We start from the raw sequence: 17,260 nt of genomic DNA on the forward strand, positions 1-17,260 counted from the left end.
TACCTGGAGCCGCCTGATCTTGGACGCCCCAAGAATGATGACTACGAAAAGAGCTGAAGTCCTCCTAAGGCAATGGGAACTATTTCACTGGGAGTACAGCATGCGCATGGCCTTGGCGAGGAAGGGGCTTCTGGCGCACGTTCAAGTAGTCAAGCCCGAGAGCGAGATAACCGAGGCGTGGCTTGTGAACGACGCGAAAGCGCTCGGCATAATTGCTCAAGGCGTGAAACTCCAGCACCAGACGAAGATTCGGAGCGCCGCGCGTGGCATGGATGACTGGGGAACGCTTAGAGAATTCTACAACCGGACGACGCTGCACAATCGTGTTACGATGACACGTCGCCTTCATGAGCTCAATATGGGGAGTGGAACGCCTATGGCCAAGAATCTGGACGCGTTCGACGTGTTGATTGTTGGTCTTCAGCCGCTTGGAGAGCCAAAGGCACGGCAGCTCGTGATACTGCTTAGCAGTCTTCCGGACGAGTACGAGCTTATCGCGTCCATCGTGGAGAACGCTAAAGACGTGACGCTTGTCGAGGCTAAGGAGAAGTTGCTTAAGGAGTACGAACGCCTCGAGAAGAAGGAGACTTCCGCGGAGAAGGCGTTCCAAGGGAGGCCGAGGTAACGGTAGAAAAGGAGCGCTCCAAGGCAAGTGCTTCCAATGTGACCAAGCGGGCCACATGAAGCGAGACTGCCCCGCTGGGAACGGTGGCAGCAAGGACGATGCAGTGTTTGCAGTGGGTCAGGAACGGCTGGCCGGGTGGCTGACCGACAGGGGTGCAACGTCGCACATGACCCCACACATGGAGGACCTGATCGAGTACAAGGGTCTGGACACTGGTATCCTTCAATGTCGTCGCCACGCTTCATATTATCCAAAATGAAGAGAATTCCGTATCAGCGACAATTGAAGGTAGTTGTTGAAGCCGTTAGTGAAATATTAATAGCGTTACAACTATATTGTTGAAGCCCGTAGTTAAAAATGTAACAGCGGTACGTGACGATTGCAGCCGGCAAGCAGTTGCGCGTCGAAGGAACGGGAACGGTTCAGCTGACGGGTCTGAACGGAAGACGCATTCGTATGGTCGACGTACGGTACATTCCGGGACTCGACAGACGGTTGCTGTCGGTGGGGAAGCGGGGTTCCAGCGTTAGTCACGTTGCGCTCGCTTAAAACGCGAGCGCAACGTAGAATATATCTACGCAGGGATAGTGCTCCAGTTACGACTGTTAATGCCACTCACGACAGATTGGTGTCAACTCCTGCACCTCGGGGCGCGGCTGGCGATACGGAGGATTCCATGCCTTCAGCACAGCGTGATTTTCTCCCCGCTTCTCCTTCTCGAAAGCGTAAGCATGGAGAGCACATGCCTCGCGATGAAAGTCAGAAGAATAAGCGGTCACGTCAAAGTACATCGGACAAAGATCGGAGAAAAGATAATCTCGTAGACGTTGCAAATCGTGTGCTGAGTGCAAGACAGCTGACACCAGAAGCGTTAACGGCGATGCAAAATGGCCAAGGATATTGCTTTGACCCACGCTTGGGTTTGGCTTATTTTCATTGTTGCTCCCAGCATCCTGATGCCTTTAGTACTCACACATTTCAACCGAAATCAATTCAAAGCCTTTACATTACCTGCAGCATGGCGTTGACTTGTCATTTGCTCGAACAGTATGGAAAGCACAAGGATCAACTCTTAAGTGTGTTATTTTGCTACTCCAAGGTTCACCGATATCACCATCTTGGGCATTTGAGCATTTGTACGTTGCCATGTCCGCGTCGAAACCGTTCAGGGTCTTCGATGTCCTCCTCTCACATCATCCTTTTCTCGAGAGCACTTCTTGAAGTTACGACCCAGTATTTTCACGGTTAAATGGTGCATGAGCATTGACGACACTGAAAACTGGCGATCACTTGAAAATGTAGTTTAAACGCTAATTAAAACGCATAATTCATGGCCTCCCAGCCCAAGCTAGTAGGCCTCTTGTTAATACATGACTTCCTATTAACTATATTTTGAACCTGAATTTGTTATACTTATTTCTATTAAATATAACAAATTTTGGTCATTTATTATTATAAAGATTTATCAGGTTCTGGACCTACCCCGGGCTGTAAATTGTGAACATCTTATCTGGGTTGGTTAATCCCAATAGCGTGGTAGATTGCCTTTTATTGGTTAGGGGCTTGTTGCGTAAGAGGCATATACCGAAGTGAGTAAATTCGTGCTAATTAAAACTGTCTAACATGTCTCTCTAAACACTATCTCTCTGTTGTTCCTCTTGTTGTCTTCTCGTAAGTGTGGCGTAATCACTAATGCCATGTGCCTTCATCCAATCATAGCGCTCTAACATGTAAGTACCCAATGGCGTTCCAGAAGCAGTTCCAGCCAATAGTGGAATGGTTCGGTAACCGTTCCTACGGTCACGCCTAACCGTGCTGAGCCGGTGCAACTGCAGCACTCCCACTCACCGCTACTGCACGGTAGCCTTGTTCTTAATGCCGGTTGCACCGCGCTGGAACGCGAGGGCCTTCGTCCCAAGTGCCTTCGGCAGCATGTCGGTCAGTTGGAGCTTCGTGTCGAAATAGTCCACCTGTACCGCTCCGCGTTCCACGTTCTCACGAGTGAAGTGGTGCCGGATGTCGATGTGCTGGCCCTTGCGTGGTATCCGGCGTTCCTTGCCAGTGCAATAGCACCTTGGTTATCCTCCCATATCTGCGAAGCTCCCACTTGTTCATGACCTATGTCCTTGAGCATCGTACGTGTCCACAGCACCTCTTGCGTGCACAGGCTCAAAGCTATGTACTCTGCTTCTGCCGGCGTGAGTGCAACCGTCCTTTGGAACTTCGACTTGAACAACACAGGGGCGTTCCCGATCATAACCATGACACCGGATACGGAGCGCCTGTCGTCGATGTTGGGTCCCCAGTCCGCGTCGGTGTACGCTTGAGCTAAGGCGTTCCCGGAACGGCCTTGATATACAATACCATGCTCACGCGTGGTCTTCAAGTAGCGAAGAACTCGAATTGCCGCCATCCAGTGCTGGCGCCCAGGGTCCTCGAGGAAACGGGACAGCAGTGTCACCACGTACGCAATATCCGGCCGAGTGCATGTTGTGATGTACATCAGACACCCGACCAAGGAACGGTACGGCTTCGACTGCATCTCGAGGCGTTCTACCTCTGTCGTTGGCAACATATCCTTCGAGAACTTCATGTTTGATGCGCACGGGTTCTCCACATCCTTAGAGCTCTGCTTATTGAAGCGTTCTGCAACGTCGTCGATGTATCGAGTCTGCTTGATCATAAGCGTTCCAGCTGACGTGTCGTGGTTGATCTCCATACCCAGGATGAATTTGGCCTCGCTAAGTTCTATCATCTTGAAGGCGTTCTTCAGTGCGTCCTTGACTTCACGGATCTCCTCTCGTGTCTTCGCCGCAATGATCATGCCGTCCACGTACAAGCACACGTATACGAAGCCATTCCTGGAACGCTTCACGTAGACACATTGGTCTGCACCACAACACTTGAGCCGTTCCGAATGAACACGCGATGAATTGTCTTGTTCCACGCGCTCGCAGCTTGTTTCAAACCGTAGATCGCCTTCTCCAGTTTGCACTTCATACCTTCAGCGTTCTCCAATCCGAGAGGGACGTCCATGTAGACCGCGTCCACTAGGATACTGTTCAAGATGCCGTGTCAGCTTCGAGCTGTTTCATAATGTACCCGTATGTTACACATACCGCTAGCACCACACGAATCGAATGCATGTTTTGCAACCGGAGCGTACGTCTCAAAGAAGTCTATTCCAAACTTCTGCTTGAATCCCTTCGCTACCAGGCGTGCCTTGTACCGGATGACTTGACCGCTCCCGTCGCGCTTCTTGGCGAACACCCAGCGACATCCAATCGGGCGTCCAGGCGTTCCACATGGAACGAGAGTCCACGTTCCGTTCCGAGCGTGCGACTGTAACTCCTCGTTTACTGCCGGACGCCATTTCGCCACTTCTACACTAGCCATCGCTTTTTGAAACGACTTCGGCGTATCTGGAACGCCATCGATACTGGCAGCATACGGCTTCAGCGATCAAGCCGTCTTCGTCGATCCTGGCACGCATTGGGGTTGGCGGGCCGTCACTTCCGCTCGACTCGTACTCTTCATCATCGTTCGGACCGTTCTCAAGTCGGAACACAGACTCCCTCGATCTTCTTGAGCGCTCCGTATCAGGGTGGAGCACCAGGCGTCCCTCTGGGAACGCCTCTGGTGGCGAGTGGTACGCTGTTAGTTCCAATCCTGCCGTTCTTGGTTCCACTGGAAGAGGCATCGCTTGAAGCGCTCCACTCTGTTCTGGTTCCAACTCGTCCATTTCAACGTCTTGGACAGGTTTTTTCGCCTCTTCCATCGGCTCGTCTGGAACGGTTAGGCGCTCCACTTCTGTTGGAACGCCAGCCTTATCGCCGTTCTTAGCCACCTGGACAAACGTCGTGGGCGCTGGCAACAGCGTGTCGTAAATACCTCCAATTTCACGCTCACCCAGTTTCACGGACCGCGACATTTTGACCTTGGACGCGCCCCAGTCGTAAACACGATACCCTTGAACGTTCTCGGCGTACCCGAGAAACGTGCACCTGAAACGCTTGGGTTCGAGCTTCGTTCTCTTCGCGGCGTCAACGTGAGCGTACCCTTGCGATCCGAACACACGCAAGTGATCCGTCCGAGGTTTCGCTTGAAACGCCATCTCGTACGGCATGACATCTGAGTTCGCCGTGTTCGTGGGGCGGTTGATGAGGTACACCGCCGTACTCACTGCTTCCGCCCACCACTCTGTCGACATGGACCTGTAATGTAGCATGCAACGCACTTTCTCCATGATAGTTCGGTTCATGCGCTCCGGCGTTCCGTTCTGCTGAAGGCTGTATGGAACGGTACGCTGGTGCACGATGCCGTTCCGAAAAATATCAGCGACCAACTTATTCACGAACTCCGTTCCATTGTTGGAACGCAAACGCTTCAGGCGTTCCTCCCATTGATTTTCGTAGTGTGATGTGGAGCGCCTATCGCGCGGTTGCCTCGGGCAAGAAAGTTGGCAACGCGTTCCTACTGGACTGTCAGCAAGAAGAAGCACGGTTCGTGCAGCACGCCGGGACTGGGAGCGAGTTGGAGCTTTGGTACGCTCGCTTGAGTCACCCCAACAAAGAAGCGATGGCTAACACACAGCGTTCCACGACCGGTATCCGGCCGGTGAAGAATAGGAACGGCTCTTTGTGCGGTGGATGCATGAAGGGGAAGCAGACGGTGACATCGTTCCCGTCGCGGCCGATGACGAAGACTACGCGTGTGTTGGAACTGGTCCACGCGGACGTCATGGGGCCTATGAGAACTTCTTCGAAGGGTGGTGCCAAGCACGTGCTGACGTTCCTGGACGACTACTCGAGGTATGTCGTGGCGTATTTGATGAAGAACAAGAGCGAAGTAGTCACCAAGTTGAATGTAGCGGTACAATAAATTGAAGGTAGTTGTTGTAGCCGTTAGTGAAATAGTAATAGCTGTTAGACAGGCAATATTTTGCCTCATACAATACGGAAGTGGTACCGAACTGAAATCTTTAGGATATCCTTTCGCAAGCGCATAAACAAAACCTGCATTTTCGCATATCTAACAGTGCTGCGTCCCAGGGAAAAAAGAGAAAGGATATTATTCTCCATTCGTATCCCCACACACTTTCATTCTTCAATTTGCGGACCAGCACGTAAGTGACAATTTTGTCGAACGTATGTCGGTGCCGATAAGAGATCATTCTCCTTCGCTTGGGGTGGAGTGGTCGATTATCGCTCGAGTCGTGGACTTGTCACCATTGCGCAGCTGGATTAACACGAAAGGGAGTGGCAAGGTGATGACCGCTGAGTTAGCTGATTGTGATGATACCCACATTCGTGCATGCGCATTTAACCAGCTTGCCGAATCTGCTACGAGAACTCTAAAACTGGATAACGTCTATCGCGTTCGCGGTGCTGTCCTCCGGCGTGCAAAACGTGAGTTTACATCTCTCCCACACCCATTCGAAATAATATTGTCCGACGACACGAAAATCGAAGAGATTGCCGACGACGGTACTATTCATCACCCCAAGTATCATTTCACTGGGATTCGTGAGCTGGCCACGGTTGCTGAGAGTTCTAGTGTGGATGTGGTAGGTGTACCGGTCAAAGTCGAAGAGGTTGATTACGTGGCGGAAAAGTGGTCACTTGATGAAGAAGCGTGAGTTTACATTTGTGGATACATCGAACGTGTCTGTGCTGTTGACGTTATGGAACGAATTTGCAGATGTTGATGGTGATTCCATACTAGGGAAGGAAGTTGCAATTCGTCGATGCCGCGTGTCTACGTATCATGAGCGCTCTATCTCAACAGGACCGAGTAGCATGATTGTTGGGGAGCCCGACATTCCAGAACGTGACGAACCACACAACTGGTACGGCGAAACGCACGCTGCTACAGCAGTTCCAATTGAATTTGTTGCTTGCAAGCTCTTGTCGGTTTCCGAGGCGTTACAATGCACGAGTAATTCGCATGTAAACATTATTGGCATCATTGAGGGAGTTGGGCCTGTGGTTGAAATACAAGCAAATGATGGAAGACAATTGCGCAAACGAGAAATTACTATTAAGAATGGTACTTACTCAATTACTTGCATTCTCTGGCAAGATGCAACAGATCGTGTGACGGATTCAGACATGAATCACGTCATCGCCGTTCACAATGGCAGTGTCGTGGCCTTTAACGGCCGTGGTATCGGTGCCCGTACAGGATCCTTTGTAGTGGTTGACCCGGATATTCCAGAGCTGGCTAGTGTGTCTGGATGCCGTCATGAGCCAACAGCAGATGCCGAAGAGGGCGAAAAGAGTGTCAATGCTGCCACAAAGGCAGGGGGTAAGCGCGTGAGTACGAAACGCAAGCTAATCGAGAACGCGGATGGCCCTACAATGAAACGCCAAGTTAAGTACTGACTGTTTTATTACAGACTATCGGCATATGAACTATCATTATTTTAGCACACGAAACTTTAAAAATGTATAATACAAATAAAACAACTACGATACGATATTTTATGGATTTTACTGCATAGGAGCTAATTTATGTTGTTGCGTAAAGGTTGCTAGAGGATCAAGCGACTACATAGTTTATCTTGGTGTTATAATTGTTTTTATTACAAACTATCGGCATGTGAACTATCATTATTATAGCACAAGAAACTTTAAAAATATATAATACAAATGAAAAAATTACGATACGATATTTAATGGATTTTACTGCATAGGAGCTAATTTTAGTTGTTGCGTAAAGGTTGTTAGAGGATCAAGCGACATTTGCCCGGCCGAATTAATATTGGCTAGGCCCTCCACCCAGCTTTGCTGGCCTCCCAGGATACTTTCCTGTACAAGACCTATTTCACTGTCTTCTGCCGTTGCCGCCTCTTTTTGATTGACGAAGAGGCCTAGCCAGGACCATAACTCTCCCCCCCCTTCCCCGGCATATTATTGGGTGAGGTGGGATTCGAACCCATTTGGAGCTGATTGGTAGGGTTGCTTCCAAACCACTTCACTGTTCGGACACTAGCAACATTCAAAAATAATTGCAGCACTTATTATTAGCTCCGACATTATTACAGTAATGTATTAGTTCAATTTTATATTTAACCCCTTGAACCCGGGAGCGTGGACCTTACAAGATAAGAGCAAATGCTTAACTTGGACCATACAAGTTAAAAGAATTTAACCTTGATTTTGGTATTGGACGATACAAACTTTAAATCACCAAGGGGTAGGGAGTGTATCCAAGAAATACCACGGTGGTACATGGACAAGTTCTTATCAGCCTCATATTTCAAAGGCAACAGCTGTGCCAACGTATCGCATATACGTTTTGGACGACAAAATGCCGACAACCACTGATCTTCTATCATTTTTAGATTCGCCGGCTGACACGTAGAACCCCCGCGTCCCGATCGAAAATGACCTTTCAAGCACGATGGCGAGAACTGAAGAAAGCAGGATGGACTACGAAGCGGCCCACTGGTCAGTCAGTCGATTTCACCTACCAGAATCCTGGAAAGACGAAGAAAGACGTCCGCGGCGTGGACTTCTTCGTGGGAGAGATCGACCTAATGGCCTACCTTGATGAAGTCGATCTCGGTATGTGTGCGTGCTTGATAAGGTTGCGACTCTTGCTTTCCCTCTGTTATGTGCAGCTGAGCTCGCAGCGGCGAAATCAGCGGAAGCATAGCAATCTACAGCACGCCCCGCCAAGACAAAGAAGCAGGCAGCCAAACCGACAAGTAAGCGGAAAGCGATCGCCACCATCACAGTGTGCAGCACCACGGTGAGTGGCGAGGCCTCCTCGGCAACGCCTAAAGCTGCGGCGTCCAGAACGGAAGGTTTGTATTTGCAACGTTGTATGATACAGGTTTGCTGTCTGCTATATATGTATTGATCGTTTTAGTACAGATTTGGGTGATGTGGAAAGCTTACCCACTAGGGCACCACCATTGGGCCCCCACCGAACATCTCGTAATGTTACACCTGAGATCGTTCTGGGTGTGTCCTCGCACGATACAACGTATGCAAAAGAAGACGACGCAGATGAAATCGAGTGCGCGAACACCCAGGAAGGTATATTTTGTATGAACACATTAATGACCCTGCCTAATCTTGTAAAATACGTGATTATTCTGTACTAGATTTGCCATCACGCAGGCGCAATCTTGCACTGCAGTTTAGCGATGTGGACAATGAATCGAGCGCTTCAGATGGCGCGTCCATCGAATCGGGATCAGAAGTGAGCGGTACAGCAGTCGGAGGCTTAGATGGAACTGTCGAGGCCACGCAAGGTTAGTGGAACTTGTACATGCACGTTGATGATTGCTATCTAGCATGTATCTACAATATTACTGTACAGATGACCTGAATATCACTCCAGAAACAGACGACCCGAGTGCGTACACGCAGTTTGAGTCAGATGGGGAGAACGACGAGGGAGACGACGAGGTGTCTTCTGTCGATGGGGATGATGAAGCCGACATGCAGTTACCAGTCCCCCCAGAAATGCATATTAAAAGCAGTTTGATTTCCGGACTGGGTGGAATTGATAACATGCTTCCGGTGAGGTGTCGGACAGCGTTTTGGAGGACATGGGTGTCCAGGGATGGTCCAACCTGGTTACTCACACTCCTCACGACTACTTGATGGAGCCCTACGAGGCTCGCTCCGTCAGCGATGTGCAAGCGGACTACCCCAATCTGTTCACCGGCGTGCCTGGACCAACACCAAGGGCGCTCGCAGCCGCCACGACCCCAATGGGTGCGTTCTTCTACTTCATGCAGCCAGGACTGTGTGAAGGGATTAAAGGACAAAGCACAAATCTGATCCCTAAGAAGTAGAAGGGAGATAAGAAGAAACCACCGAAAATTCTAAAGAATCGTCCATCCAACATTGAGCGTGGTACTTTTATCGTGTCGGAAGCTCTGCAGATCCAGCAGATGCGTGTATTGAGGTGGTGGGATACTCGAGAAGTGCACATGTTGTGCACCGGAGGCAGCGTGGAGTTCGACCGTATTGCTCGGCGCGACAACCTGAGCGGGGAGCAGCGAGAGGTGGCGTGTCCGCGTGTCGTGAAGGATTATCAGACCTTCATGGGCGGCGTTGACGTACACGATCAGTTTCGCCTCCAAAGGTATGATTCGTTAAACGGTATGTACACGATTTGAAAAAAACTAATATTGTATGATACATGCTGCAGGTACTCTTTACAGCTCTGCATCCAGTACAAGAAGTACTACAAATCTCTGTTCCTTGGGCTAGTGGGCCTCGCAGTGATCAACAGCTACATCATTTTCAACGCAGCCCGTGCGGCTAGGAACTTGCGAAAGATGAGTCACGTCAAGTTCGCAAAACAGCTACACCTGGAGCTCACACAGCTGCGTGAAGAGGACTAGGCCGTATTGCAGAGCGACGGAAGACTTCAACTAGCCCCGTACATTCCATCGTGAGATGCAAGTCGCCGCCTAGCTGAACACAAGCCACTACTAAACGATGATTGGCGCCCTGGCAACAACAATATCGATCGCAAGCGGCGTACGAGGGCATGCAAAGTCTGTTCCCTTCTCAGGAGAACGGCGAGTGAAATGGCGTATGACCTTGGTTTCGTCCGAGTGAGCAGGCTTGAGAACGAAGTAGAGAATAGATGCCGCGAGATGGTATGCCAGCCATTGCTGCTATATTGAGCTGTGGTAGCTCGTTGATGGCTGTGGTTGACCCAAGCTACAAGTGACATCGAAGTGAAGCATTGCAATTTAAAATTGCAATGTCCAATTGCATGATCTCTGCCGATTAGAATACTCAATTTGTTTTGCACAAGGACTTCTTCGCTACGATTAGTAGGGGGTCATGTTCCTGCAGACGAACCAAGGATAGACGTTTCCTTGTGTCGTACTGTACATGTATACCGGCCAATAGGTCAGACTTAGGAGGGATGACCTCCGAGGTCACCTCAACATCGGTAGGCACTGATATAATATCTCCTATTCGGAGGCTCGGAAAAGGTGGACCTCCATACTTACACCGCTGCATTTTGCTCGAAGGGCATCCACTAGATAAAGGAACTAAGCTCAGCCACACAGAGATTTATGAGATTTAAAACTTGTAGCTAAGGCCATCAGGGAGGCACACGCAGAGAGGCGAGGATAACAACATTTTTTTCAAAATCCGTGCTGCAGTGAAGTACTGTATTGCAGACTCCAGTACAGCAATATATGATCATACATTTTCGGCGGATGCTGTAGACCAATTGATTTCCGGTATTCCTTTGCCTGATATAGGGACTTAACAGCAGGGCTCGGGCAATTAACCCCTTGAACCCGAGGTAGTACCGTACGCCCTGACAGCCTAAGCCCTAGGTAGCTTAACGTGTACTGCGGGAAAGGGTTTCCATACTGAAGTCCTGATGTTTTCTATCGTGTATAGAGGATAAGCGCAGACTAAACCTAATCCACGATGGACATCTTGCTGTTTATTTGGTATGTACAAGATAAGCTGATACCAATCCTACACGATTGCAGCGGTAAAGTGTATGTCGCGCAAAGAAGATCCATCACTGTGTGCTAGATGCTGGTCAAATGAGGACAAAGACGGAGGTACCGATTGCATAGAGTCAACAGCAAGGCCAGCTGTGTGTTATAGGAAAAGCCCGGAAAGGTAATTTACAAAAACTCAATGTAGATCGACGGACGCAACCAGCTGCTTAGTCAGAAACACGTCGACTCCTGCGCGACGGCGCCGCTTTGGCGCAGGCGAGTCCGTGACAGACTCATCACTGGATTGCTCATCGACCACTGCCTCTCCTCAGGAGCTTCCCCTTAATCTTTCTCGTTTCGAGCTGCTGGAGTCCGAATCTGTCTTTTCGTGTTTCCTCAAGGTTCCATTGCGGCAGGCCCTGTGCCAGCTGTCAAAGCAGCTTATGAGTTCTCCGCTCCAAGCGTGCCGCTTCTTATCACACAAGAAGCCACGCCATGCTTTGGGTTTCTTCGATGTTGTTTGTAGCCTGCACTAGCTGCAATAGGAGGAGGAATCGCCTCCGCGCATTCAACCGAAGAATCCGATTCTGCTTTGGTAAGTCTTAAATATCAACTCAGCTATTGGAGACAATGCCGCTATGAACAATCAGTGGAGGCTTCAACAGAAGCGTAGAGAGACGCATAAGGCTGCCGAAGCTGGGGGAGGGAGGGGGGGGGGGTCGATGATTTTGTGAGAATTGCACAATGGAGGAGGTCGTAATAATGATACCGGTACATTTAACTCATAAGTTGGCTAACTCGATTACGGCTATTAGTGATGACGAGCTGCAAATGGTTAGATTTTTAAGCACCGTGACGGGATAATCTACGGAGCGCCGGTTGCAGAGCACCGGTGCAGAAACGAAACTCAATTTGTAAAACAATTTGACTCAGAAGATGGTTGTGAGCTCTCAATCGAACGGACCCTTTGCAGTACACGTTTTCTCTAATGCGGGGGTCTGGGTGTGCAGACCTCAGAATACCTTTATTAGCATTCAAACTGTCACTTTTCTGCAATAACGTTCCCCAACCGGCGCTCCGTAGAGTATTCCACCATGCCGTGCACATTAACATGGGAAAAACTATGGAGCTCGAGGTACCCAAATATAAAAAGGGTAATTTGATGTACCCAAATGCGTTTTGCGTGTTTACATTGAGCTGTTTGGTTAAAATTCGATCCCCGCGTAATGGCACTGCCCAATCGTATTACAATATACTTATCAACACAGCTACACGTTTTGCACGTCCTACCGACGTGGCGGTGATGGTTGTGGGGAACAGGGGCTAATGGTAGCTCCAAAATCGGTAAAGTTAATATACTGTAGTGATATATCACCAGGTAGACCAGTTAATATAAAAATATTACTTAAGGGCCTATTAGTGTTTTATTCTGAGACAGTATTATTTTGTTAAATTACTACTCAACACGATATTATATTTTTAAGATTGCGTAATCGGTATTAGTCCACCAAGCATATGCCGTTAACGCTCGACTAGCTGAAGTATTACTGAGGGAAATGGAGTCGGGGACTATTGTGAGGGTAACGACAAGGTTAATGTGGTGTATTGGCACTGCTGAGCGCATAAATCTAGCGTCACAGGCAACAGGACCTATGAGACGCACGATGTGGACGAGACAATGGGAAGAGGCAGGCTTCGTTTTATTTTATCTGTGATCGAATTACCATTTCAAAACGGCAAAAAGGGTCTATTTCCCGTATATCGATGTGGCTTTGGTGGTTGATCGATCCCTAGCGGCCGCTTTGGCTGCCGTAGCCCGATTTATCAGCCGCTCTAGCTAGATCGATTTGTACATTTTAAAGACCTCGAATTAATAAAACGACCTCTTTAAAGATAAATAGAGCATCAGGCTAAGTGAAAAGGACAAAAGCACAGAAATGCACAATATTATCTACTTTTTTTAACTCTCCGTTAGTATTAAAAAAATAAGTTAGCTTTTAAAAAAACTGACTTACTACTGATATTTATAATCAAAAGTAGTACTATTACTATCAGAAATATCATATGATATTTTTGTTGGTGGGGAAGCCTCGCCGAGAGCTTGTCCATTGACGAGGCTTCCCCACAGCCATCACTTCATCCTACTGGTACGCCAAAGCAAATTTTCGATCTTTTTTTAAGCTGCATTAATTCCATTCATTTTTTTAATGAATTGGGGGCGACTATTCAATAAAATGCAATGCGCTTTGGGTCGACGCTGCGGCAACGTTGTATGCCATACCTTCTCTCCGTATAGGTATTGTGGTTTCTACTTAAAATTTCCGTGCGCGGTTCTTCGAATCAACCAACAAGCAATCGCGCAATCTACGTAATAGCATTTATCATGCATCTCAATAAGTATAATATGGAGACCTGCCCCAATCGGCAATATGATTGAGGGCGTTGAAGATCGCAGCTGTGCTACAGGACCAAGCTCGAGTGTCGGGCACGACGCCTTATCAGAGTATAGGTTTTCTCCGCCCCGAAACGAGCCTATTTCGCGAACTGCAGTATCCTCGATTTCGCCCTTAACGGTTCGTGTTTCACCGTACCCTCTGCGTGAGAGAACTCCTCCGCAAGCGCCCCAAGCTTCAGATATCTTTCGAGGCCAGCGGGCTCGTGTATCATTAGATGCTTCGACCGGAAACGCCGACCAGCATCGATTGCAGTTGGTAGTCCAAGGGATTGTCAAGACTACAGTCGGTCAACGCGATTCGTCCGGCAAGCAGCTGGACATTTTTGCTGCTAATGGTGCTTCTTTTAGTGAGATCATGCACAAGTTATGGGAGAAGTTTAGCTGCCACGTCAAAGGACAAGCTAAAAACATCGATGATGTTTGGTCAGTTGAGCGCCCTGACGAAACACCATGGAGCAGTGTAATGCAGTTCAAAGCTAACAGCCGTATCGTTCCGTCAGCTAAGACACCAGAGCTCTGGAACCGGTGGACCATATCCCAACGTGGGAACACTGTAACATTGATGATATATGAATACGGGCTGGGGACCCCCAACGCGCGAGTTCTGGACGAGTTTATGCAGGCATGCATTCGCCCGCAGCACACCGATCGTTCTGGTGCTGCAGCAGGGATATCTGTTCGTGAGATAGTGGGGCGATTGCAAGAAATTTGGGGAAACACATACCAAGCAAGTGCGCCAGTATGGAGAATGTGGGCCAACGAAATAATGCGTAACTTGGACCGCTCTACCTGGGATGCTGCTTTGCTGGACAACCCACCTTTTAGACTGGAACGTTATCTAAGTCCTTCCGACGGGCAAGTCCACGAACACCTGGTGAATCTGACTAGGTTGACACGTGTGGCACTAGACACGATCGAAGCTGCTCTAGCTGATAACGCAGATCTCCGAAAGGGATGGGAAGCATACGGGCGCCGCTTAGAAAACCAAAGGCACGCATTGGAAGTGCGTAAATCTACAATCGAGGGATCTCTAGCTGATATCCCTCTTCCTGATGCTGGTGATGTCCTTGATCCGACCTCTACAATAAATAAAATATTGAGGATACTGAGCACCAAGAGTAAATTCGAAGCTGGAAATTTATTTTTCGCTTAGCATTCAGACATTTCGACCAGCTCTCTTGTCGTAAAATCTAGCGCTTCACTTCCTTCGTTTGCTTGCAATTCGCTGCTCTCAGAAAAGTGTCACTGTCGTTTTCCTTTTCCAGTGACCCACTAGGGTCAAAATATCCTTCCCGTTTCCAGCCGCAATGCTCAAATACCTTGGCCATATCGAAGCCAATGAATCGATCGAACGTTTCTACCACAAATGGTAAAAGATCATTGCTGCTTGACACATTATAGTGTCTCTTAAAAGACTGCTTGATGTATCCGAACATGAATTCGATTGGGTTGAAAAATGAACAGTAAGCAGGCAAAAATATTGGTACGATTCCAATGCTCCGTAGGAAGTGGATGATTTCAGGATCACGATGAATTGAGGCACTGTCCATTATCCAGACAGAGTTTGAACCAGGATACTGGCGTACATGCCCCCGTTCTGAGTAAGCGAAATCACGACAGTAGTTGAAGAACTGCACGCGATCAAAAGTTCCATCGCAGTTATAGTAATCGAGAATACCGGTAACACACATGAACGCCAGCATCGATACTCTTGGTTTACGCTGGAAATCTCCGCGTATTGCTATTGTTTGCCCTCTTAGCGAGTATCCTCGCTTTCTGATCATGCCCCGGTTGTCAAAAGAAACTTCGTCGAGAAAGACAAGGTTGCGGTAGAACCAGTTGACATGACTGAGCTCTTCTACAAACCGGAACACATCAAGTTCTTTGATGTGCATAGCCCTCCGTTCGAGAACTTTTCTTGTAAGGCCCCATCGTGAATATTCTGCCACACGGATGATCTAGAAATGCTCAGTTGGTGTGCACGAACGAATGCATCACGGGCCTCATCCGGATAAGCTAAGGGGTGGACTGCGTAGTAATTACACAGCCACTCCCGATGAGCAGTTGTGAATTTTCGAATAGCATTTGCGTCTACCCGCTGGTACGTCCCTGTCCGCTCGTACACATTAATCCAATTTCCGATGGTCTTAACGTTCTTTTGATAATAAATGTGGGCAAGCTGTGAGCGCGAGTATCCGAGACAGTAAAATCCGTAGAGACAGTGAAAAACTGTATTCGGGTGGGGATGCTGCCGAATAACGGCGTCTTCCATTCCGGACGCTAAACGGCAATGGGAATGACAGGAAGGTAGATCTGTAGCATGTAGACGTACTCATTGGCTAGCTAGAGAACGGAAACTCAAGTGACACGGTCGACTTAACCTCTTCGGAAGCGCGGCAAATCAGGGGTGGCAATTTGAAGAATGGTGATCGTGATGCAAATCTGGCTTTTGACCAATCAAAGCACTTGGGCGATTTGCGGGCAATAGCCCCGAAAATGTAAATTTAGCCTGAAAGCACATTACCAGTGACGAGATGTGGCACTGTGCCACATCTCGTCCACGGAACCTTCGTAGGCAATAGAGTGGTTCCTTGATATTTTGTGTGTCTTACCAGTCTATGCGGGTGTGCAGCACTTGCTATGCTGTAGTTGATCAGCACTTTGCGTCAGTGGAGTGGTCAGGCGCAGAAGAACCGGGTAATACTATTCATACGTGCTACTGCCGATGCTTTCTGACAAGCACTTTTAACCCTTATTAACATTATCCACTGAGCAAACACCAATTGCAAAACCGAAACCTACAATGGAAATGTTTAGATCGCCTACATAACTCTAGATATATACGCGCGAAGCGCTTGTAAAAGCTGGCTTGTCCCATAGCGAATTTGAAGGAGATTTAATTTTATAGACACACTATTTCAATATGAACTCCAAAACGAGTTCATGGCTACTTCCGACTCAGCGAAACAAGCACTTTCGTCAACACAATTAACTTTACATGTGTCTACGTATAATTTGTTGGTCTCACTCGCATCGGAGATCACATTCAAAAACGCCTACACTTGCTGTAGACTGGGCATTTGTCGTCTCATTTAGGGTGATCGATGTATTAAATTACTTTATGCCACCGAGCCAAGCTCAGTCGTAATATGGAGACGTGATATACAATACATTTTTTGTTCTCTTAGCCCAGTTAGCGACATTTTTTGCAATTCTGTGAGGGTACCTTTGGAGCACCTATTTGAGTTCACCAAATAGCCCTATCTAAATTTTAGTACCTCGAGCTCCGTAGTTTTCCCATTAAAAATGGACTACGGGCGAGGGTGCATACTCAGTAGAATACGAATACATGTGCATGTACCGGTACGCTGTTCCGCTGTTCTTCATCACGACGACGTCGTACCCTTGAATCTCTAACGATTTGCAGCTCGTCATCATTTATAGCCGTAATCGAGTTAGCCAACTTATGAGAATACAACCTCCTTCATTGTGCAATTCTCCCGCAAAGGCACCGACCCCCCCCCCTCCCCCCAGCTTCTGCAGCCCTATGCGTCTCTCTACGCTTCTGTTGATGCTTCCACTGATTGCTCATAGTGGCGCCGTCTCCAACAGTAGAACTGCTATCCAAGACGTTGACGAAAGCTTAGCAGAGCAAAATCGGTTTCTTCGGTTGAATGGGGGAATGCCTGGTGACGAGAAAGAGAGGCTCCTGAATTTTGGGTCGTATAAAAATTGA

The 17,260-nt window shown here is 48.4% G+C and overlaps 1 protein-coding gene across 1 annotated transcript; it reads left to right on the top strand.

Annotated features, from left to right (window-relative positions):
* Positions 1-16,990: 16,990 nt before the first annotated feature.
* Positions 16,991-17,260, top strand: PITG_23126 (secreted RxLR effector peptide protein, putative; the record flags this gene model as incomplete). The annotated part of the gene is made up of 1 exon (XM_002997501.1): positions 16,991-17,260. The coding sequence occupies one exon, from the start codon at positions 16,991-16,993 to the stop codon at positions 17,258-17,260; it is 270 nt and encodes an 89-aa protein (XP_002997547.1).

This window comes from Phytophthora infestans, genomic scaffold (assembly GCF_000142945.1).
Source record: "Phytophthora infestans T30-4 supercont1.72 genomic scaffold, whole genome shotgun sequence".
NCBI lineage: Eukaryota > Oomycota > Peronosporomycetes > Peronosporales > Peronosporaceae > Phytophthora > Phytophthora infestans.